This window comes from Peromyscus californicus, unplaced genomic scaffold, assembly GCF_007827085.1.
Source record: "Peromyscus californicus insignis strain IS unplaced genomic scaffold, ASM782708v3 Scaffold_1__1_contigs__length_55948999, whole genome shotgun sequence".
NCBI classification, from domain to species: domain Eukaryota; kingdom Metazoa; phylum Chordata; class Mammalia; order Rodentia; family Cricetidae; genus Peromyscus; species Peromyscus californicus.
This window is the reverse complement of record NW_026294492.1, coordinates 28,379,584-28,402,607: the sequence shown is the minus strand read 5'-3', so window position 1 is coordinate 28,402,607 and position 23,024 is coordinate 28,379,584. Positions and strand designations below refer to the sequence as shown.

General features: G+C 44.1%; 1 protein-coding gene and 1 pseudogene across 1 annotated transcript in view; both read right to left on the bottom strand.

The window, feature by feature from the left end:
* Positions 1-23,024, bottom strand: part of Vit (vitrin) — a 120,783-nt gene that overhangs the window by 76,869 nt on the left and 20,890 nt on the right. Inside the window, exons 2-3 of the mRNA XM_052746304.1 lie at positions 22,072-22,141; positions 6,167-6,232 (exon numbers count right to left, since the gene is read on the bottom strand). Coding sequence (XP_052602264.1) covers positions 6,167-6,232; positions 22,072-22,123 — 118 coding nt within the window. The 5' untranslated portion in view covers positions 22,124-22,141. The remainder of the gene's footprint in view (positions 1-6,166; positions 6,233-22,071; positions 22,142-23,024) is intronic.
* On the bottom strand, positions 17,896-19,594 carry LOC128115530 (60S ribosomal protein L11-like; annotated as a pseudogene).

Genomic DNA, 23,024 nt, shown 5'->3' with positions numbered 1-23,024 from the left:
CAGTAAAATTGGTCATTGTAGGTCAACTCTTGCTCTGTATTTCAGCCAAGGGGAAAGGCTGACCTTCTGAATTCATGGTTCAGGCCTCCTTAGACACTGGGACCCTTCAACACCTCTAGAACAAGCCCTACATAGAACTACACAGAAGACAGGCACAGTTGCATCTATTAACCTCTCCAAGAGATGTGAGAACGTGGAGCTGTCTCCTCCTCCACCATCTGCATCCATGTAAATTCTGTCCGGGCTTTGTAGACACATCTATGCTGCCTGCCTGTGTGCATGGGACACGTCATAACACAACTAACCAGCCGCGTTCTGTCTTCTCTCTTCATATTCTGGTATTAAAGGTTATTATAGTGGTTGGCAGGTCTAACTTGCCCGCTCTTGTCTCCTCTGAGAATAACACTGCCCTGGTAAGGTCAGACCCCCCAACCAGCTTAAATGGATGTAATTCAATTCTCTCTCCCAGGGTGAGATCGGGAGAGGGGTAGGAGGGAGATGCAGATGTATGGAGACAGGCAGAGGTGTTGGCTCTTTGATTGGGTTCTTGTGGCCTTTACATCTGGGCACCAGTCCCGGGGAACTCCAGCTGTGCTTCCTACCTTGGTTTCTGTGAATGACTCCAGGTCCCATCCAAATCCTCTTTTCTACTTACACAAATTGAGCTTGGATTTCTGCTAATTGCAAACAAAACAGCCTGTGTGGAGATACTCCCCATTGCCTCCCATCGCTACATGATGAAGTCCAGATTCCCACACAGTAGTGAAGCCCTTCACCATACGGTACGGCTAACTCTCCACTGTTCACCCCAACACCTTCACCTCATTCTGTATCTTCCAGCCAAATTGAAACTTTTGCTTTCGATTTTTGGGGGGTGGGGGTTGGATTAGGACAGAGTCTTGTTTTGTAGACCAGGTTAGCACTGAACTCATGAAACCTTCTGCCTCCGTTTCCCAAAGGGCTGGGATTGTAGGCATGCACTGCCAGGCCTGGCCAATTTTTTAAGCTTTTTCAAATCTTCAGGCCTTGAGCACCTTCCCCGACCCTCACCCAATTGTTTGTGATGCCATGCCCTCTTCTGCTTCATGAGAGTAGGCACACCACTCCTCCACACCCACTCTGTTCCTTCATCGTCTCATGGTATGCTACTCCTCGACCTGCGATGGACTTGCGTATTGCTCATCTTCCCGACTGGTGTGTGAGCTCTGTGAAGGTAAAAGTGCGTTTGGACCCCGGTTGCATCTGGGTGTCTGGTAAATCCTTGCCGAATGCATGAATGCTGTGCCTCTGCCCTGCCGTAAGTTACCTAGTCCAGCTGCAGACAGCAAGTGGAAAAATGAAAATGACTCTGGCCTCAAGCTAGAGACGACAATTTGCAAATACCCCTGAGGTCAAGAATCAGATATGTCCCTGGCTTGGGAATATTCTGTTACGTTCCTTGCGCCTTTTCCCTCCCTTATTTAATGATTGTGCTAGAGTTTCTAATTAGAGAAAAGACTTCAGGCACTTATTGATTCAAATGTGCAGCCTCACAAGGGAGATTTTTGAGAGCAAAACTAGAATTTAGCATATCAGAAATTCAATCCATCTGAGATCTCTCCAAGGGGTTTGCCCTTGGGTTACTTAACGCAGACTTTCATAGGCACTGAGAACTGTTGTCATGGCAATCACAGAACCTTTCATGATTTTTGTATCAGAGTTAATGAAGATACTGGAAACAGCCCAAAGGAATCCATACTTGGGTGTGCATTTGTCTCCATATTAGCCCAATCATTGTTTTGAACACATATCTCTCCCAGTGCTATTCCTCGTGGCTCTTGGTCCTGAAAGGGATAAATAAACACCTTTTTTTTTTTTTAGTATTTCAGCCTAAGAGTCCATGGATGACTGCCCCTTTGGTCTCATTTCAGCAAGAAATCCCACATGGTAGCTTTTAAGAAAATGAAGAAAAAGGGGGTGGTTGTGGGAAGCAAATTTCTCTCTTTTATTTCAAATTATACACGTTACTGATTTCAACACACTTAAATTTAATGCCCGTAAAGAAAGCCTTTGCTGTGGAAAGCACAGAACATTGACTTTGTCTAAAGCCTCTGTTTTACAGTCCCCTATAAACCTCCATCATGCCTTCACTTCTGGATCCAGAAATCCCAGAGCACTCACAGTCCACTGTTTCCCATCTGTGTGGTGTTCTGCAGGCTAGTTCCCATCATATACTCTGTCCTTCTTCCCCAGTGAGAGAATCCCCTACTTTCATGAAGCACGTGCATGCTGACAATCCAGACCTTTCCCTCTGTTTGTTACTGACCCAAATGACACTCAAGTAGAGGTGTTATAGTTAACTTTCTGGATATTATTATTATTATTATTTTTTAGCGGAATTCATATGTGCCTTTTTTCATTTTTGCTTGTTGATTGGAAAGAATGGAGGTGGGGCGGCCATTTTGGACTGTTAGGAGCTTCCAAAAGTCTGGAGCTTCTATTAAATTACAGCTTGATTTTGCTTAAGGGAGAGAGACTTTGGTCTCATGTAAATGGTAATGATTTTGGATTTTTTTTGGTCAGCTGATCTTAATTGATATACCCCAAAATGAAATTTATTTTTCCTTTCTATTGTTTAAGTGTGATATCTACCAGGTGTCTCTGTGATTTACCTCCTGAACCCAGAGCTTCAGTTCGAATAGGAAATGTCCCAGTGCTGCTGCCCATACAGCCTGCTGAGTTCCTCCAGATACAGTCAGAATCCTGATTTTCAGCACAGCAAAGAATCTCAGGAGGAGTCAATAGGAAGCAAGGCTGGGGTTTGTTAAGAAGACAGTGCGTACCCAAGGGGTGGGTAAGCTTCCTCAAGACAGAGTCCCACCTACCTGCCTTCAAAGTAGCTATTTGTAGGCATGGTCCGCTGTCTTTTGAAGTTAGATTGTTTAAAATATGTAATTTACAAACAAGTTCAAAGACTTAGCAAAGCCTAAAAGTTAAGTAAAGAAATCATGAATTTGTTTACTTATTTCTCTTATGTTCAAGAATTTCCTTTTGCAAATGAAACTGTATGGATTTTTGGGGCTGGGTGGGTGGGATGCATTGTTCAGGTTTATGGAGGAGAGAGGGCCTGCTTATAGGGTTCAACTAAAAGGCCCTGTAGGTTTTAGCCTTAAGCAGGGTTCATTAGCTGTTTAAATACTTGTTTGAAATATTTTTTGGAAAAAGGAGCATTGTACCTCTATAAGCAGTTCATCTGTCACCCCACCCACACTGTCTCCACCAGTTTTCAAGGTTTTGTTTTGGTTTACAGTTGAGAGTGTACAGGTCATAATAGCGGGAAAGACAGGAGTGTGAGGTGGCTGGTTATATTGTCTATAGTCAGGAAGCCCAGAACAGACAGGCTGTGGTGCCAGATTATGTGTATGTGTATGTGTATGTGTATGTGTATGTGTATGTGTATGTGTATGTGTATGTGTATGTGTATATGTGGAGCGACTTACTTTCCCTGAGAGGTCCTATAAAATAGCACCAACACTGAGTACAAAATATTCAGACATGCCAGCCTGTGGGAGATGCTTCACATTCAACTCAAAACATTCTGTCCCTTGGCCCCCTACACTCATGGCCATCTCATAGCACATACTATATTTATTCCAAATTTAAAAGTCCTTATAGCCTTTAATAGTCCCAACAACTGCCCAACAGCCCAGTAACTTCTGAGACCCAAGGTCATTTCTTAATTGTGCGCCATTGTAAAATCAAAATCAAGTTATAGGCTTTTAACATACAATGGCTCAGAGTAAGCATTCCCGTTCCCAAAGGGAGGGATGGAGGAGACTTGGCAAGGAATGATAGGACCAAATTCTGCAACTCCATGTTGGGTCTCTGGGACTAGGGATGGAATCACTGAGCCCCAAAGTGCTTCGGGAGCCTCTCTCCTTCGGTTCTGCTTCCTGTAGCACATGGAACCTCTCTTTGGGACAACTCTACTTCACGCTTACAGCTTTCCTCGGCAGATGTTCCATGATATTGGGATCGTCAGCATCCCAGGGTCTTCGCTGCAACTCGGGCATCACATGCCAATTTCATGTGATGGCTTTTTAGGGCTGCCCCGTAGGGACTCCAACCCAGCCACACGTGCTTGTCTCCAGGAACTTTCTTGGTACAACCTTCATGCTGCCACCACTTGTAGTTTACTTCCCTGCAAAACCAGCACCCTGGGAACAATGCTGCCGAATTCTACTGCCATCTCGAGACACCATCGAGCCATCTCTGTCACAGCTGTGGTGGCCTTCGTGTGCCTTGGTGGCTCAATTTGAGAAAACACTTTCCTAGGTGCTGGAGCAGGGGAGCCCTTCAGAGGCATTCTCAGTTTATGTATGTATGTATGTATGTATGTATGTATGTATGTATGTATGTATATATGCATGTATGTATGTTTTTGAGATAGGGTTTCTCTGTGTAGCTTTGTGCCTTTCCTGGATCTCACTCTGTAGACCAGGCTGGCCTCAAACTCACAGAGATCTGCCTGGCTCCCAAGTGCTGCCACCACCACCCGGTTACATTCTCAGTTTAGGTGGAGTCTTTTCAAATGAGTTTTCACTTTCCCAATCAGAAGACTTTGTGGAGTGGGGTCTTGTCATCGGGACACCTTTCCTGTGGTCCCAGTACAGAGCAGGAGGTTTCTGATTCATAGTGCTTCTCTCTTAACAATTACAGCTGCATATCCGCAACTTCCAATTCACTCAGGCGTCTCTTCTTGCCAAACTGCACGGTTTCCAGGTTCTTCTGTTTCACTTGCTGCTCTCTCACTAGAGACGGGGTAGGAGCAGTGAGCAGTAACCCCAGTACTTTCTGAATACTGTCTTGTCTCAAAATTTCTCCAGCCCAAGCAAACTAGTTTTATTACTTTCAAATTTGGTCTCACTCAAGTTCTTGGAATGCATGAATGACCTCTAATTCTGTTCTCCATTGAGTATCTTAATTTCCCTCTGAAGCCTTGAGAGTTGGGTCTCCACTGTGCATATTTGTCTCAGCATTGTGATCTTGCAGACACCCATCAGAATGGCCTGTTAAGTTCTGCTTACAGCACGATAGTGCTTCTCTGGCTCACGGCATCAAACTCTTCAACGTTCCTTCTACAAACCAGCTCCAAAGACCTACAGACTGCAAGCTCAGGTTTATCAAAGTGATCGCGGTAGGCATGTAAGGTGGCTGGCCACACTGCATCCACACACAGGAAGCAGAGTTCTGTTGGCAACCATTCCAGTGGCTTGGTTTTGTCAGTTGTGTTGAAATTGCAGCCAATAAGAAACGTAAACCCGCAGCCGGGCGTTGGTGGCGCACGCCTTTCATCCCAGCACTCGGGAGGCAGAGGCAGGCGGATCTCTGTGAGTTCGAGGACAGCCTGGGCTACAGAGTGGGTTCCAGGAAAGGTGCAAAGCTACACAGAGAAACCCTGTCTCGACAAACCAAAAAAAAAAAACAAAAAAGAAAAAAAAGAAAAGAAATGTAAACCCGATCAGTGTTGGGTGTGTCAGGGACTCTTCCTTTTTCCCCATCTCCTTAATTTCCTCTGGTCCTTCTGTCCCTTGCAGGCATTCTGGGAGACAGGAAGCTTTCACGGACTTTTACACCAGCCATACTGAATCTTCTGCCATGGGGAATTGAGACATCAGCCAAAGGAAGTCAGAGTTGCGTGGTTCTATGGGTGAATTTTGAGTTTCCCCATTGCAGTGGGACCACATTTGTTTTACTTCAAAATCAGGATTTATAACAATTTTTGGGGGGTGGGTGTTGGGAATGAGGCAAAGAATGAATCAGACACATCTCCATTTAAATGTAAAAGAACTGACACAGAAACAAAAACCCTGACCAAGACCCAGTATTACCATTCATAGCCTCTAATGCTGTGGTTCTCAACCTGTGGGTCACTTTGGGGGTTGCACGACCCTTTCACAGGGGTCGCATATCAGATGTTTACACTATGATTCATAACAGTAGCAAAATTACAGTTATACGGTAGCAATGAAATAATTTTATGGTTGGGGGTCACCACAACATGAGGAACTGTATTAAAGGGTCTCAGCATTAGGAAGGTTGAGGACCGCTGCTGTGACGTAAGTGGGACCACTCTCCACATGGGGCATGCAGCCTGGTGCCAGAAAAGGATTTTGATTTTACTTACCAAATTTGGGCCTTTTAATCTTCTTTGCCGTTTCTTTATTTGAGTGTATTCCAGTTACCAGCAAAACTAGACGCGGAAAATAAGAACAAAATGAACCTAATTAATATCATTTCCCTTAAACCCTGTTTTCCCACATTTGCAATGGTTATGCACGAGGCATTTTCACCGACGAAACGAATCTTTTCTTAATTAGGGGGAGCAAGAGGTCCAGTTTGTAGAGTGTCTCATCTCTGCTGAAAGACCTTTTCGGGAAACCACTTTGGTATCTGCCATGTCTGTTACCTTTTCATTTCAACACACCAGGTCTGCAGCTCCTTTTCCAAAGGAGGGAGTCTGGGCCTGGTCCCAGGAATGAAAGCTGGGTGTAGGATGAACAACCACCCTTTGCTTGTGACCTTTCCTCAGTTCCACAGTGGGCTTCCAAGTATCCAATTTGCCAGTGAGGACTACACATGCAGAGCAGAGCATGTGCGTAAATGCATTTTGTGTGTGTGTGTGTGTGTGTGTGTGTGTGTGTGTGTGTGTGTGAATGTGTGTGTGTGTATGGCGTGTATGGTGTGTATGTGTGTATGCATATGTGTGTACGTGAATGTGTGCGTGTATGGCATGTATGGTGTGTGTGTATGCATGTGTGTGTGCGTGAATGTGTGCATGTATGGCATGTATGGCATGTATGAGTGTGTGCATATATGCATTCCTCTGTGTGTGTGTGTGTGTGTGTGTGTGTGTAAGAATGACTACAGGGAGGCTGAAAGGAGGATATCTATAAACAGCCTTAGCAGAGGCTGTGTTGAAAGGAAGATACGGGGGAAGGGCAGGGAGAAGGAGAGACTGTCAGGAGAGCCTGAGGATAGGCCCCTGGTGTGGCAATCTAGCAGCCCTGGTCCCGTGCTTGCCTCAGAACCAGAACCAGAGCCTCAAGCATCAGCATCTCGACACTGCCTGCCTTCATGGCTTCGTTAGCTGGTGAAGCAGGGCCTGAAGAACTTAAAGTCACATTTCCTGGCTCTTTTTCAAGTACATAGAATAAGCCCGAGCCTTCTGCTTTAAAAAATAATGTTGGCTTTTTCTTACTGCAAAAGTGATTCATGATCCTTCTAGAAAAACGCAAAAAAGCAGTACAGAAAATATGGATGAACACAGAAGTTTGCTTTTTTTGCATGCATTTTTGCATACATTTATATAGGTACTTTAAACTTTTGATCATGCTCATACCATTTGCAATGCTTTATAACTTATTTCAACATATATATATATATATATATATATGCACACACCATGAACACACACACATACATGTATTTTTCTTGTCATTAAGTGTTCTTCCCACAATCATTTTAACTGCCCCAAAAGTATTGCATTATATGCATGCATTGCAATTTAACTGATCCTCCATTTCATGTAAATAGCTTCACCTTTGCATCGATCTGTCATTATTTCCTTAAAATAAATTTCTAAATAGAGTTTTTGTTTGAAATTTACATCCACTTAAAATTTTGATATATGCCACAACAGTTTTTTGTAAGCAATGTATGAAAACACCCTGTTCTCCCTTCCTACACCAAGTCCACTTAGTGTTGTGACCAGAAAATCAGTCCCTTGCTTTCAAAAGTGCCCTTAAGTCCTCCATGCTTCTTTCTTCACCAGGCATCCCTCCATCTCACCAGGCATCCCTCTATCTCACTAGGCATCTCTCCATCTCACCAGGCATCTCTCCATCTCACCAGGCATCCCTCCGACTCACCAGGCATCCCTCCATCTCACCAGGCATCTCTCCATCTCACCAGGCATCCCTCTATCTCACCAGGCATCCCTCTATCTCACTAGGCATCTCTCCATCTCAGTAGGCATTCCCTCCATCTCACCCACTCCAGGGAGGCATGTTTTTAGCACACCATCACTGTAACTACGTTTGGAAACGACTTGCTTTCTGGATAGAGCTGGGGCTCTGGAGGTGAGCAGGAAAGCACAGCAATCTAAATAAGCACTTGGATCCCAACTGGGGACACACACCTGTAATATTAGCACTCAGGAGGCTGAGGCTGGAGGGTCACAAGTTCAGGGCTACATAGTGAGGCTCTGTCTAAAAAGCACAAGACAACTGATCTCTCTCTCTCTCTCTCTCTCTCTCTCTCTCTCTCTCTCCCTCCCTCCCTCCCTCCCTCCCTCCCTCCCTCCCTCCCTCCCTCCCTGCCTCCCTCTCCCCTTCTCCTTCTCCCTTTATCTCCTCTCAACAGATATAGATATATTCAATTTAGGTACAAGCAGACTCTTAAATTGGCAGCTAGTTTTGAAGGAAAAGGTAGCAACATCACCAAGGGTTGGAGGAAATTATAAGGTCTCTGCTACAGAATGGCTGTGCCCCCTTAAAACTATTATGTTGAATCTTAACCCTTAAGGGGATGGTATTAACAGCAGAGCCTTTGGTAGGGGGATGAAGATGAAGGTAGGTCTGTCATGAATGGAATTAATGGGGCTGCAAAAATGGTTCCATGGGTAAAACACCTAAGTTCTAGTCCACAGAAACCAAGTAAAGCTAGACACAATAACTTAAATCTGCAGTCCCAAGTCCCCCTGTTTCTATGGGGAGATGGGAGGAGAAAGGAGATTCTCCCAGAAGCTCAATGTCCAGCTAGTCTGGGGTATGCAAGAGCAAGCAACAAAGAGACCCTGTCTCCAGCAAGACAGGAGGGAACACCCATCTTCAAAATTGTCCCTGGAGTTCTACAAGTGCATTATGGCATGCCTGCACCCTCTCACACACAAGTCATACATACATACACATGTATAGTTGTGGTGGTATTGTGTTCCCAAAATATTGTACACACTAATAAACTTATCTGGGGTCAGAGACAGAACAACCATAGATACAAAGGCTAGAAAATGGTGGCACTCACACCTTTAATCCTAGCACTCCAGAGGTAGAAATCCCTCTGGATCTCTGTGAGTTCAAGGCCACATTGGAAACGGCCAGGCATGGTGACACACGCCTTTAATCCCAAAAAGTGAGCCTTTAATCCCAGGGACTGGTGGTAGAAAGCAGAAAGGTATATAAGGCGTAAGGACCAGAAACTAGAAGCATTTGGCTGCTTAAGCATTTAGGTTTTGAGCAGTACAGTTCAGCTGAGAGCCATTCGGATATGAGGACATAGAGGCTTCCAGTCTGAGGAAACAGGATCAGCTGAGAAGTTGGCCAGGTGAGGTTAGCTGTGGCTTGTTCTGGTTCTCTGATCTTCCAGTGTTCACCCCAATACCTGGCTCAGGTTTGATTTTATTAATAAGAATGTTTAAGATTCCTGCTACATATAGTACACACAAGAAAGAAAACATTTTTAAATGAATGGAATTATGGCCTTTCCAAAAGAGGTCTCAAAAAGCTATTTTGTCCCACCTATCATATAAAGGGGTATTAACTGTTGTTCTCTTTATCTTGGCCTTCTAGCCGCCAGAAACTCGACAGATAGGTTCCAGTTTTTGTAAGCTACCATTCTGTGACAGTTGGCTGCAGCAGCCTAAACACACTAAGACACTGGTCACCTGTGCCAATGATACAGCTACTATATTAGCCTGTCTTCGGCTCTTAGCAGTAGCTGAGGTGTGGGCCTGTTTGGCCAGACCGAAACAAACACACAAAGGAGAACTGAGAGAGAGCAGAAAACGCAACTGAGAAGCATGAAGGCTGACATTTTTGAGGTGTTATTTACTTCTGGGGTTTGGGCGTGCGCGAGTTTCCTGGAGGTCTGTTATTTATAGTGGCCTCTGGGTCATTTAGTTCTGTATAAAGACCACTCTTTCATCTTCTGTGCAGAAATAAACAGCCAGAATCTGGGAATATTTTGTAAAAGATACACTAAGCATGTAAATAAATAGATAAACAAATAAGCAAAAAAATAAATAGTGAAATTGAAGGCATAAAGAGAAATAAATTTGAGTGTCACTTCTTGGGAAAGCTAATTACTACCCATGCAGGCGTGTGGATCATTGGGAAGTCTTTATGAGTCTTGGTGTCCTTAGAACCATAAATATTTCAGTAAGACCACCCCAATACTTGTTTAGTTACCCAAGACCCTCCAGGATGAATGAGCCCATGCGTGACTGTTTCAGTTTACCAACAGAGGGTAACAAGGTTATTATTATCCAATGCACAAGCCCTCCCCTGCCTTCCCTTCAGTATAAGGGCTTGCTAATGAAAGCACCCTAGAATCCCGACCTCCAGAGAGGAGGGCTGTTCAGCACAGCCTGCACATGCCCTTGTCCCCAGGGCCAAGTTTTCCTTTCCCATTTGCAAGCTATCTCTTGCTATGTTTTAAGAAGTGCACTGGGAGGCTGGGGAGATGGCTTGGGGCATAAAGGGCTGGCTGCATAAGCATGTGGATCAAAGTTTGGATCTTGAGCATCCATGGAAATGTACAGGGGTTTGTATCTCTAGCACCAGCACTCGGGTTGGAGGCGGAGACAGAAAGATCTCTGGAGCGCATTGGCCAGCGCCTAGCCAATCACCGAGCTCCAAGTTCAGTGAGAGACCCTGTCTCAAAAAATAGGTGGAGGTCTATAGAGGGGAGACTTTGACTACTCCCTCTGACATCCACACACGCATGTGCAGGCTCATCGGCACACATGCTTGCATATGTATCATTGTGAACACGTATCACTCCTTCTACTCACAAACAAAAAGAAATCAATGTTGAACTTGAGTGGGAGGCAAATAAGTCTTACGTTCATTTATTTTCCTAGGACGCCTTGCAGAGCACTAAGAGGGAAGGCTGACCCCATGCTATGCAAAGAAGCAAACAGGTCTGCAAGCCAAGTCTTTTCAAATAGTTTAAATTACCTACCCACTGAGACCATCCCTGTCTGCAAACCTGGAGGAAACTGAGGCAAGCATGCAAAGCTCTGAAGCAACCACAAAGCAATGCCCCTCAGTGTTCTGTTGTTGAAAACCCTACACTTTTTCATCGTTCTTTTGGTAGCTCTTGAGATCTCAAGGAAATTAAATATTAAAATTATGTTTTCTCATTAAAAAAGTTCTGTTACTTCCTGCTCCTGCTTCCTCTCCGGTGTGATAGCAAACTAACCCAAATTAAGGTATCCGAGGTAAAATTGTTTCTAAGTTCAATTTAAAAACAAAATGATCACACAGATCATTCGTAAATAAAACACAAAAAGGCTAAGCTCGAAACAACACGGAATTTCATTAATGATTTAAAATTCAGGCTAAAAGAAAGTGAGAGGTTGCTTTTCTGTGTTAGGTCCCTGTGTACAGAACAGAAAATTACACTTAATCCTGGAAGGGAATTGGGGCTAGTGAATTTCTGTGCTCTGTTGGTGCAGGCGGAGCCATTCAGGAAAGCTATTTGATAATAGGTTCCAAGAGCCTCGGAAATTATCTTCTCTGACATAGAAACTACCCTCTTGGGAATAGATCTCGAGTTATAATCTTTGATATAGACAGAGATTTATGTAAAGATTCTCATTAGAGCATTTCTAATGGCAATCTGGAAAGAATAGAATGCTGGAAAAGTCCCAACCATCGGGAATGTGTAAGCATTTGTTACAAATGGTGTGTAGAAGGTGACTAAATTAGCTGTGAAGTGCTCAGCTCGAATGTGAACAATGATTTTTGACAGTTAAAATAGAGGCAGAGGGAAAAAAAAAGGCCTGGAACAATATACCAAAATGTTAATAATGATGAAATCATGATTTATATATTCTGTGTTCTACATTTCTCCCTACTGCATCACATCACTTATACACAAAACATAAATTTCATAGTACATATGTTTCTTTTACAATTAAAAACAGACTTTATCATTAAATTATTTTTAATTTGGTCATATTAAAGTCATATGGACTTATAATAAAAAGTTCATTCTAAAGCTATTGGCATGATTAATCGTTTGTGTTTTCTAGTAAGTAATGAATTATAATCTAATTTCAAGGGAAGACGTAAAATGTCAGGACAGCTCATCAGTAAGCAAGTCAGTAAGCTCTTAGGTGCCTGGAACTTTCACAGAAATGCTTCATTTTTGCACAGAAATGGCTCATTTTTTTTCATAGAAATTTCTTGTTAGATCTTTGAGGCCCTCAGTCCACAAGCACAGTCCGGGTCCACACCACCTTCCTGAAACCTTATGTATAAAGCAGAGCATCTTAAAGTCATTCAAGATCCCTAATGCTTTAACTTGGGATGTATGTACTTATTGGAACCTTGGGCATCAGACAAATCAGAGTCTCACAGCAAACACAGCACTTTATTTCCTATAATCCTGTGAAATATCAACATAGGCTTCAAGTCAAAGAATAGCAAACCTTGAGGGGACCTTTGGAATTTATCCCCTGCCCTTCATTTTAGGGAATGAAATCCCAGTCAAAGCTAACACCTTGGTTAAATCTGAAGCTGGAACCAGAAAGCAGATTTGGTAGTAAGAGTCTCAGCCTTTTTATTTCACTTGTATCCCCTTGGTAGAAGTGATGGCTCCATTGTGACCCCTAAGACACTGAGAGGCATACAGTTCTCTGATACACTTAGGGATATCTAAAAGAAACATGTGGGGCTAAAGAGATGGCTCAGTGGTTAAAAGCACATACTGCTCTTCCCGAGGACCTAAGTTTGATTCCCTGCACCCACATCAGGCAGCTTACAACAACCTGTAACCGCAGCTCCAGGGGAACCTGGCACCTCTGTGGGTACTCGAATTCGTGTGCATATACCTCCACAAAGACCCACACACACAATATACATAATTAAATTAATAAAAAAATAAATCTTAGAAAAGGAACATGTCAACGCCGACACACATGAACTGGTGTTAATTTAGGGAGTTTGGTAGTGTTGCTGGATGGCTCTGATGCCTTACAAATTGAGCATCCCTAGGGACAATCCTTTGCTGAATATCTGTGATGTTGAATAGCTCTGATACACAAGGAACATCCATGAAAGACACAACTCCCATCTCAATGACGATTGCTTGGGGCAGAATGCCAAGAGGGCAAAGATAATTCGAGAGGTAGATGGCCCCATCTCATTGAGGCTGGGTTTTGCAGTGAAACTTCTTGGAGGACCAAATGGGGATTTTGAGTGTGAGAGTGAGGGTCAGCGAATTCCAAGAAAGGGAACAGCATCTTCAAAGGTCTGGGGATGAGAAATGCCACCACCCTCCGGGAAGTTCAAGGTAAAGGCTCTGGTGAGAGATGGAAACAGGAAGGACTGTATGTGCCTCATCCTCCAAGCCTAGGAAGCAAAACACTTTAAGATCCTGGGACCCGTGCTGCCGGGAAAGGAGAAATGCCGAGGAGCTTCAGTCAAGAGAATGGTGATGAGACATGAGCCTCCACAGCCAGGTGTGGTGGCTCACACCTCCAATTCCCTGAGTGGCCGTGAGACCTTGTCTCAAAGCAAAGCAAATGAACAAAAAGGAATAGGCTTCATGGAGACTAGCAGGGCATGGTGGAAAGTGATGGAAGACTAAGGATTTGGGCGTGGGATTCTGTCATAATACCCAGCTGGGGGTGAAGTGGGAGAGGTCGGAGTGCTAGGAAGCCCTAGGAAATGGTTCTGACCAGTGAGCAGAGGAAAGTGATGCTGGGGATGAAGACACATGAAGACTCAGAGGAACTCAGGGACCGTAATGCCCTTTCCTTTTTTTTTTTTATTTCAGTAATGGAGTTATATATTATTCCCTCCCCTGGCTCTATTAAATTATGACTAATAAAAGTTGTAGTATTCAACCACCCACTCAATTCAATATATTGATCTTTGTGTGCTGTGTGAAACGATTAGTCATGCTAATTGGCATGTCTATCACTTCATATACCTACCTACTTTTTTTTTGTACTGTGAGAATATTTCAGATCTATTCTTCTGGTAAATTTCAAGCAAACAACACAGTTCCATGAACTAGCCACCTTGGTATACATTAAGATCCCAGAACTTACCAACCTCACAGTGAATGATATCTCTTCGTGGCTCCCCTCCTCCAGACCCTGGCACCCATCCTCTATTCTCTGTTTCTTTCACTTTTTAGGTTTTCTATGTGAGTTCATACAGCATCATTTTTCTGTCTCTCTGTCTCTGTCTCTGTCTCTCTCTCTGTGTGTGTGCATGTATGTGTGTGTGTGTGTGTGTGTGTGTGTGTGTGTGTGTGTGTGTATGGTAGGGTGCACCTGCACATACCATAGGACATATGTGGGCCTCAAAGGACAATTGGTGTGAGTGGATTCTCTCTTACCAGCATGTGGGGCCTGGGGATTGAGTACTACCCACTGCAGAAAGAAGGTTTGCTGACAAAGGCTGAGAGCAACTTAGGCCTATGATTATAAACATAAATATTTGGCCAGCAGTTTGACAGCATAATTATTTCACAAACTAACAGTAGTAAGTTCCACCCTAGGGCCTATGACCTCTTCAGCCATGGACTTTTGACCAGGTTTACAGTACCAGACATGAATTCCTTCCTATGGGACAGAGTGCCATTCCAATCAGAAAGAAGTTGATTACCCCATAACAGTTGTACCACTGTTACACCAATGTGTACGTCTTGCCTTGCACATTGGTCGTTTAGTATCAGGATACCATGCTGAGTAAGACCATTGACATCTTTTCTTCCCAAGAATTTGTATAATACCTTCTGGCACTAAGAAAGTCAGCCAGCATGAAGGAAGTTTCCTGGTTGGTGAGAGATTAATTTCTCTATGTCCTACAGCCAAAGTGTAGGGTGTGGAAACATTACCCTAACTGAAATAAGCCAGATGTAGAAAGACATTTGGGCTGGGAAGGTGGCGTAGTGGTAAAGCATTTCCCACATAAGCACCATGGCTGCAGTTCAGATTCCCACATCCCACTAAAAGCTGGGCAAGTGTGGTGCTACCTGTAACCCCATCACTGGGGCATCAGCCACAGAGGATCATCTGGGCCAACTATTTAGGTAGATTAGCTGAATCAGGGAGCTCTGGGTTCAGCAAGAGAGTCCACCTCAATTAAAAAAAAAAAGTAGAGACAACTCAGTGGGTAAAGGAACCGGCTGCCAAACCTGTGCTGGAATTCGGGCTGGCTTGACCTTGTTCAGGCCTTGTGCACATAACCAGAGCTAACCATGCCATGTCCAGAACAACAGCACTTCTTAGCACTTCTGCCCATCGTCTGGTTCTTATTTTCTCTCCACCTGCTCTTCTTCTCCTTCTCCTTCTTCTTTTTGGTTTTTTGAGACAGGGTTTCTCTGTGTAGCTTTGCGCCTTTCCTGGAACTCACTCTGTAGTAGCCCAGGCTGACCTTTAATTCACAGAGATCCACCTGCCTCTGCCTCCTGAGCGCTGGGATTAAAGGTGTGCGCCACCACCACCCAGCCCACCTGCTCTTCTTTAATGCTCCCTTTCATCCATCAATGGACACATGGGCTGGTTTCTCGCATTGCCTCTTGTCAACAGTGCAGCCGTAGTCATGGAGGGGCAAATGTCTTTGAACACACTGATTCTATTTCTTTTAGATATGTATCCAGAGGGAAGACTGTAAGATCACAGAGTAGTTTGATTTTTAAATTTTTGAGAACCTTCATACAACTTTTTATAATGAGTGCCAGCGTGAGTGCACTATTTTATATACCTACTGAAGGGACCGGTATTGGCTCAGGATGTCCCAAGACCAAGTTCTCAGCACAAAGGAAATTTATTTACCCCAGGGGGACAAAGGTAAGGAAAAAGAGACAAAGACAAGATGTAGAGGATGAGAGGGAAGGGGAAGGGAACAAGGGAGGGGGGAAGGTCTGGGAGGGGGTCGGAGGAGGATCGACACACAGACGGCAAAGGACTGCCTCTGGATAGAGAGGAAACAGACATAGCCTGTATGCAAAGGACAGTTTATCAGAGTAAAACGGAAAGCCCTGTATTAGGATGAGGAGGGTGAGGTGTTTAATTCTGATTGGGTATGTTAATTAGGTGAGCTTTTGACTGGTGGACTTCAATACTTTGATAGTTAGATTTTGGTAGTCAGCCTCGGGGAGGAGGGAGTGGCCAAATAAGGAAATAGTTTTTGGTGGGTAGGTTTAGGAACGTAATCTAATGGTTTTTAGTAAGACAGAGAGAATGGGAGAGAAAGGAAAGGCCTGACAGAGCCGTGTTTGCCATGCTCGGGCTGGCTAGGGTCCCTTCACCCACCTCCGGCAGGCAAGCATTGATTGCCTCTTCTCCAGATGGCCATCAGCTCATAATATCGTGTCCATCTGATACAGGCCATTCTAATAGATATAAAGTGATATTTCATGATGGTTTTGATTTGTATTTCCCTGATGATTAGTGATGTTGAACTTCTTAAAAACAGATCCATCTACCGGGTGGTAGTGGCGCACACCTTTAATCCCAGCACTTGGGAGGCAGAGGCAGGTGGACCTCTGTGAGTTTGAGGCCAGCCTGGTCTACAAAGTGAATTCCAGGACAGCTAGGACTGTTTGTTACACAGAGAAACTTTGTCTCAGAAAAAAAAAATATACATATACCTATCTGCTAATTATTTGTGTATCTCCTTCCAAGAAATGTCTATTCAGGTCTATTTTTAAAATTAGATTATTTTCTTGCTATTTATACTTTTGAGATCCTCTATAATATTAATATTAACCTGTCATCAGATATACAGCTTGCAAATATTCTTTCTCACTCCACAGGCTGCCTCTGTACTTCCCTGTCACTCGCTGCACTGTGCAGACTCGGTTTTAGATAACCTCATTTGTCGATCTGTTGCCTGGGTTTTTCGGGTCATGTCCAACAAGTCTTCTTTGCCCAAGGCCAACTTCAAGATGATTTTTCTAGGCTTGTTTTCCGTATCTCTCCAGTGTCAAGTCTTGTGGTTAAGACTTTTCTGTGTTTGGTTGATTTTAAGAATTTGATCAGAGCTAAGTATCTAATTCCATTCTTCTGCACATGAATATCATATTTTTTCCAGTGGCATATATTTAGGAGATTATCCTCTCCCTTTTATCTTTGTTAAAGATCAACTGATTATAAATTCATTTCTGGGCTGTCTTTACTACCCCATTATTCTTATTCTAGTACCTTGCTGTTTTGATTAGCACATCCACTGTGGTTTGAACGTGAGATGTCCCTGGTAGGCTGCTGTGTTCAAACACTTGGTTCCTAGCTCTAGTGCTGTTTTGAAACGTTGTGGAACCTTTGGGTGATGGAGGCTCTCTGGAAGAAGTGAATCGCTTGAATGTGCCTTCCCTGTTTTGAGTCCAGCCCCACTTTCTGTCTACCCTCTGCTTCCAGACTGAGATCACACTGTAATTATCCCCCTCCAACTCCCGCTACCATGACTTCCCTGCGATGACAGAGTGTAACCTTGAACTTAAGCCAAAGCAAATCCTCGGTCCTTTATGTTGCTTCGTTTCACGTACTGGGTTACGGCACCAAGCAAAGCAGTTAATATAGGATCTTTGAAAAGTACATTGAAACAAAGTTTCGAAATGCTTTCAGCTTTGGTTAGTTTGGCTCAATTCAATTTCAAAAACAGAAAACACAGTGTTTGGGGGGCCCAAACGATAGTTCCGTTAAAGTTACAAAGAAACAGTAATAGTTAAAGAAACCAGCGTTGCACAAAGGACTGCCAGCGTTTTCACGGGTCCACCCACGCAGGCATTCAGAAGTCACCGAAGCCATGGTCCAAGAGGTCCTGGCTGCTGCTGAACGGGCCGGGAGTTTAGTATTTTAGCATCTAAATGTGTGCTCTTCATTCTACAGGCATGCAAAATGTGAGCGTTACAGGGCCATGGAGGCGTCCACCACGGTTTTCGAGAAAAGCCTGGGAGGTCAGGCAATGTGTAGACAGGTTGGATATTCTGCGGGGACCTTAGTAAGTGATACACGAAGCTTGAGAAGCCAGACAGTTCCTGGGATTTTGGAACTGCCAAGAACGCGGGATACCGGCTCAGGAAAGTGGCAGGCACCAAGTGGAGATGCCCCTTGGGAAAATTTTGTTGGCTTTTTGAATAAAGTGTATTTGCTGGGAAGAACGATCCCACCATACTTCGGCTGGGACCGGCGCATGGCCTCTTCTTTGCTGATTCTGTGTTTTGGCCTCAATGCAGCCTGCCCTGCGCTTCCTGTCTGCCATGTTGAAACTTGGCCTACCCAACGGCGCCACAAAGGAATGGAGGCTGTAAATCCCAATGCTCAGGTCATATCTGATGTCCAGATCAACGTGTTCTTGAACCCCCAAACCAAAGTTTTCGATATCTGAGAAGTCATTTTTCTATAACTTACTCCCGCACCTTCAGATCATTCTCCGGGATTCCTTCTGCCTTGGCTCCACGGACTGGGCAGGGAACAGCAATCTTTTCATTTCTCCTGATGCTAAAAGACCTGATGGTGTATCTAGCTTTGGAAAATACGGCTGTCTGGCCCGTGAGCTGCTCCAACCCTTGGCTGCCCCGCTCTCCCCGACACGGGTATTGCGGCAGAGCTTGTGAATGCGAAGTTCCCGCATGGGGCGCTCCTTTTCACTTTTGGCCTTGCGCCATGATGGAGAACAGGAGGGGGCCCACCTCCACTTCTTCAGTGCTAAACCCTTGCTAACCCGTAGCTCAAAATAATAAGGTGAAGGGAAAGACCTTGTGCTCCCAAGGCGAACGTTCTCTTGGTGACTAAAGCAGGCCAGGCAGATGAAATAATTGCGTTGATGGGGCAGCCTAGGGTAGGGAAAGCCTAATGGAGCAGAATTTCGCTTGGCTCAGGCTATCCCCAATCCCTCTTCTAATCATGCACTTAACAATCCGGGACTCCCACCTACACTAAGCAACACACATGCACCCTGCTCTAAACAATGTGATTGCTCCTCTCAACAGCCTTTGGTAACTCCCCTTTGGGATTATTTTCCGTTCATGGATGTCCCATAACATTAGGGAGCTTAAGACAGGGGCCTGGTCCAGCCTGAACTGGTCAGTGTTGGCACATGCAAAGTAAGGCAAACTGTGAACTCTTATAGACAATCCCCTATTTATCATCGTATGCCCCTGTATAACCGGGTGTGCATATGATTAGTGTCAAGTGAATAATGATAAATCACACGCAGGTAAAGAAAAGCTTATGTGGGGCTGGAGTGATGGATCAGAGGTTGAGAGTTCAGTTCCCAGAATCTGCAAAGAACATAGTCCCCAGTCACTCCAGGTCTAGGGAGACTGGCTTTATTTTCTAGATTATGTGGGCGTACACACACACACACACACACACAGAAAACTAAAAAATAATAAATATTTAAAAAGAGAAAAGTATATGTCCACTCAACTAAAACTAAACCACCCACAGAACACCCCTTAGCAACCAACTCCTCCTTCTCATAGACCCCATAAGAGGAAGCCCAGGCAGTAACCCGAGACCTTTCAGTATTTTAACTCAAGGAGCCTGCTGCTGTCTTGTAGTGTGTTTGCTCTGTGCTGTCACATTGCTTCTGAATAAAATTTCTGGCTGCTTTGCTTCCTATATGTGCTGCCTTAATTCTTTGAGTAAGATGCTGAGAGATTGGAAACACCCAATCCAGACCATGACCTCCTTGTAACAGTGGTCAGGTTGGATAGTTGATTCTTGGACCTTGCTCAATCAGGTGAGAACATCTTTAGTTGGGGAGAGAGCTCCTGGATGGGTACCCAGAAACCTCTTTGGGTTCCCCACTGCCACGTGACAGAAACAGCATATGGTGGCACTGAGGATGAGCAATGGTCTACTAATGTTCGCCTCTGGGAGAGGGTGACTGATGTGGGATGGTCTGTATGTCAAATTGCTCTGATTGGTCAATAAATAAAACACTGATTGGCCAGTGGCCAGGGTCAAGGAGAGAGGCGGTACAAGGAGAGAGGAGAATTCTGGGAAGTGGAAGGCTGAGTGAGGGAGACACTGCCAGCCTCCACCATGACAAGCAGCCTGTGAAGATGCCGGTAAGCCACGAGCCATGTGGCAAGGTATAGATTTATAGAAATGGATTAACTTAAGATATAAGAACAGTTAGCAAGAAGCCTGCCACGGCCATACCATTTGTAAGCAATATAAGTCTCTGTGTTTACTTGGTTGGGTCTGAGAGGCTGTGGGACTAGTGGGTGTCAGAGATTTGTCCTGACTGTGGGCCAGGCAGGAAAACTCTAGCTACAGGTGACCTGAAAGACAAGTGGTTTGGTGAAGACTGTCTTAACACCCTGCAAACATTTGACACAGAGCTGGGTGGTCCCTGGCTCTGTCACATCATTTACAGAAGGAACAGCAGGCTATAAGACAGTGGTTCTGAACATGTGGGTTACAACCCCCAGGATTGAATGATGCTTTCACAAGGGTCGCATATAAGATATTCTGCATATTAAATACTTATATCATGATCCATAACAGAAGTAAAATGACAGTTATGAGGTGGTGATGAAATAATTTTATGGCTGGAGGTCACCACAACATGAGGAACTGTGTTCAAGGGTCACAGCATTAGGAAGGTTGAGAACCACTGCTCCAAGAGTAGCTGCTAACATCAACTAACTGAAGGTATCTCAGAACTGGAACCCATGTCCTCTCTCTGACTCCAGCCCAGGGCCCCTCCTATCATGATGAGATCCCTTTGCTTTTCATACTGTGTCACCTTTTTCTTCCTCCATTGTGTCCAGGCAGACTCCCTCTGAGCAAGCTTAAACACAATCACTCTGTAGTGGGTTAAATTTCATCTCTTCCCCATGCGATTTGTGCGTTAAATTCTGAATTCCCAGTTTCTCAGACCATGACCTGATCTGGAAATGGGTGAATGGCACAGATAACTGGTCGAATGGGATGAGGTCATACTGGGGTTCTTGACCCAATAAAATGGATGTCATTACAAAAGGGGTAAAGTCAGAAACAGGCATGCACATAGGGCATGTTGTGTAAAGATGATGGAAACCAGAGCATTGTGCTCATAAACAAAGAACATCATAGATTTCCAGAAAGCACCCAGTAGTTAGGGAAGAGGCAGGGGTAGACTTCTCCCTCAATACCAGCTGAAGGAACCATCTTCATTGACACACTGATTTTGGATTTCAAGTCTCCAGAGCTGGAAGACACGACATTTTTTGTTGTTCTAGGCTACCCAGCTTGTGGTACAGCCTCAACAAGTTAATGCAGACTATCTATAAGGACTTTGTGCCCCTCTGTTTCAGCATGACATGCAGGGGCATGTGAGTGGGCAAAGCCTCAGACAGTGGGTACTAACAATAGACTATCACCCCTGGGCTTAGTTCTAAATGCACCAGTGATGTCTGTATTCCAGTAAGCCTGCTGTCCCTTAAAGACATAACCAAATTATATTCTTTGGAGATAAGAGATGCCTCAAATATTTCATCTCCAAAGTATAAGATTCTAAGCCGGGCGGTGGTGGCGCACGCCTTTAATCCCAGCACTCGGGAGGCAGAGCCAGGCGGATCTCTGTGATTTCGAGGCCAGCCTGGTCTACAGCACAAGATCCAGGAAAGGCGCAAAGCTACACAGAGAAACCCTGTCTCGAAAAACCAAAAAAAAAAAAAAAAAAAAAAAAAGATTCTAAAGGCATGAGTAAAACTATCATCCTAAAAATATTTCTTTTTTTTTTCCTTTTGAGAAATTAAGAAACAGGGGGATCTTAAATTCAGAATCTGCAAACATGCTGTAGCTGAAATATTTGTTGCTAAAAAACACAAAGATGTGTGTATATAGTATATGTAATATATAGACACATATACATGATATAAATATTTGCTTTATATGAACACCACACACACACACACACACACACACACACACACACACACACACAGGCATCTTGAATTTGATCTATACTTAACATTCTCCCTTAAATTTCTGTTATTGTTTACATGTTCTGTCTTGAAACCTTTCTTGGCCAGATTCAGAAAGTATCCAGATACACACAGAAAAGTACTCACCAAGCAAGACTTCAATAACAGATGCCTTCATAGTGGGAGCAATGATCCCCATAAATATCAAAATGGCACCCTGGGGAGAGAGAAAAATACCATCAGACTTCAGCCCGGAGTTCTGAATTGGATGCCGAAGTATGTGGAAGTATGTGGGGACACTCTGCATCATTTTGCATTGCCCCCTGGAGCCAGGGTTTGAAGCTTCGCTTTCTATAGGAAGATACATAGATAGAACTGGATGGCTGCACTGGTACCCAGGGAATCCATTTTCAGTTAGAAAACCCATTCGAGTTATCCGCCTCTGATTTTCTAGAGAACTGATAAACAGCTTCACGATTTTGAGACTGTGTCCCAATAGTCCTTCAATTTGGCCAACAGCCATATTTATGGTGTCAAGGGAACAATTGAAGATTACAAATAAATCATCCCTTCAGTAAATATTAAATTCCTCTAATATGGCTGCTTTGTAAGGGAGAAGGTGATAAAACTGAATTAAAAAACAGTTCTCACTCTTAAAAGGCGTAGTTTAATAGAGGTAGAAAAAACGTATGTGAACACAAATAATCATGGCATCAGAGAGCATGAGAGAGCCTGAAGGCCTCGTAAGGAAGTGGAAGGGACGTTTATAGAGCAGTGGGTCTCTCACTTTGCTGCATATTGGTATCGCTGGGAGTTTTAAAACCACCAATGACCAGGCTGTGCCCAAATCAACTGAATCAGAGTCTGTAGGGGGTTGAGTCTGGGTACTAAGCTTTAAAAGTCCTCTGATAGTTCAACAGGCAACCAAGTTCAAGAAGCTGCAGTTAGAGCAGGGCTTCTCTTCACAGTGCATACTAATCCCCTGGGGAGCTCGTTAAAATGCAGATTTCAGTACAGTTAAAATGTAGATTTCAGTACAGTAGGTCTGGGGCTAGGAACAGACACATTAAAGAAAGAAATGAGAGTCTACGGCTACACCA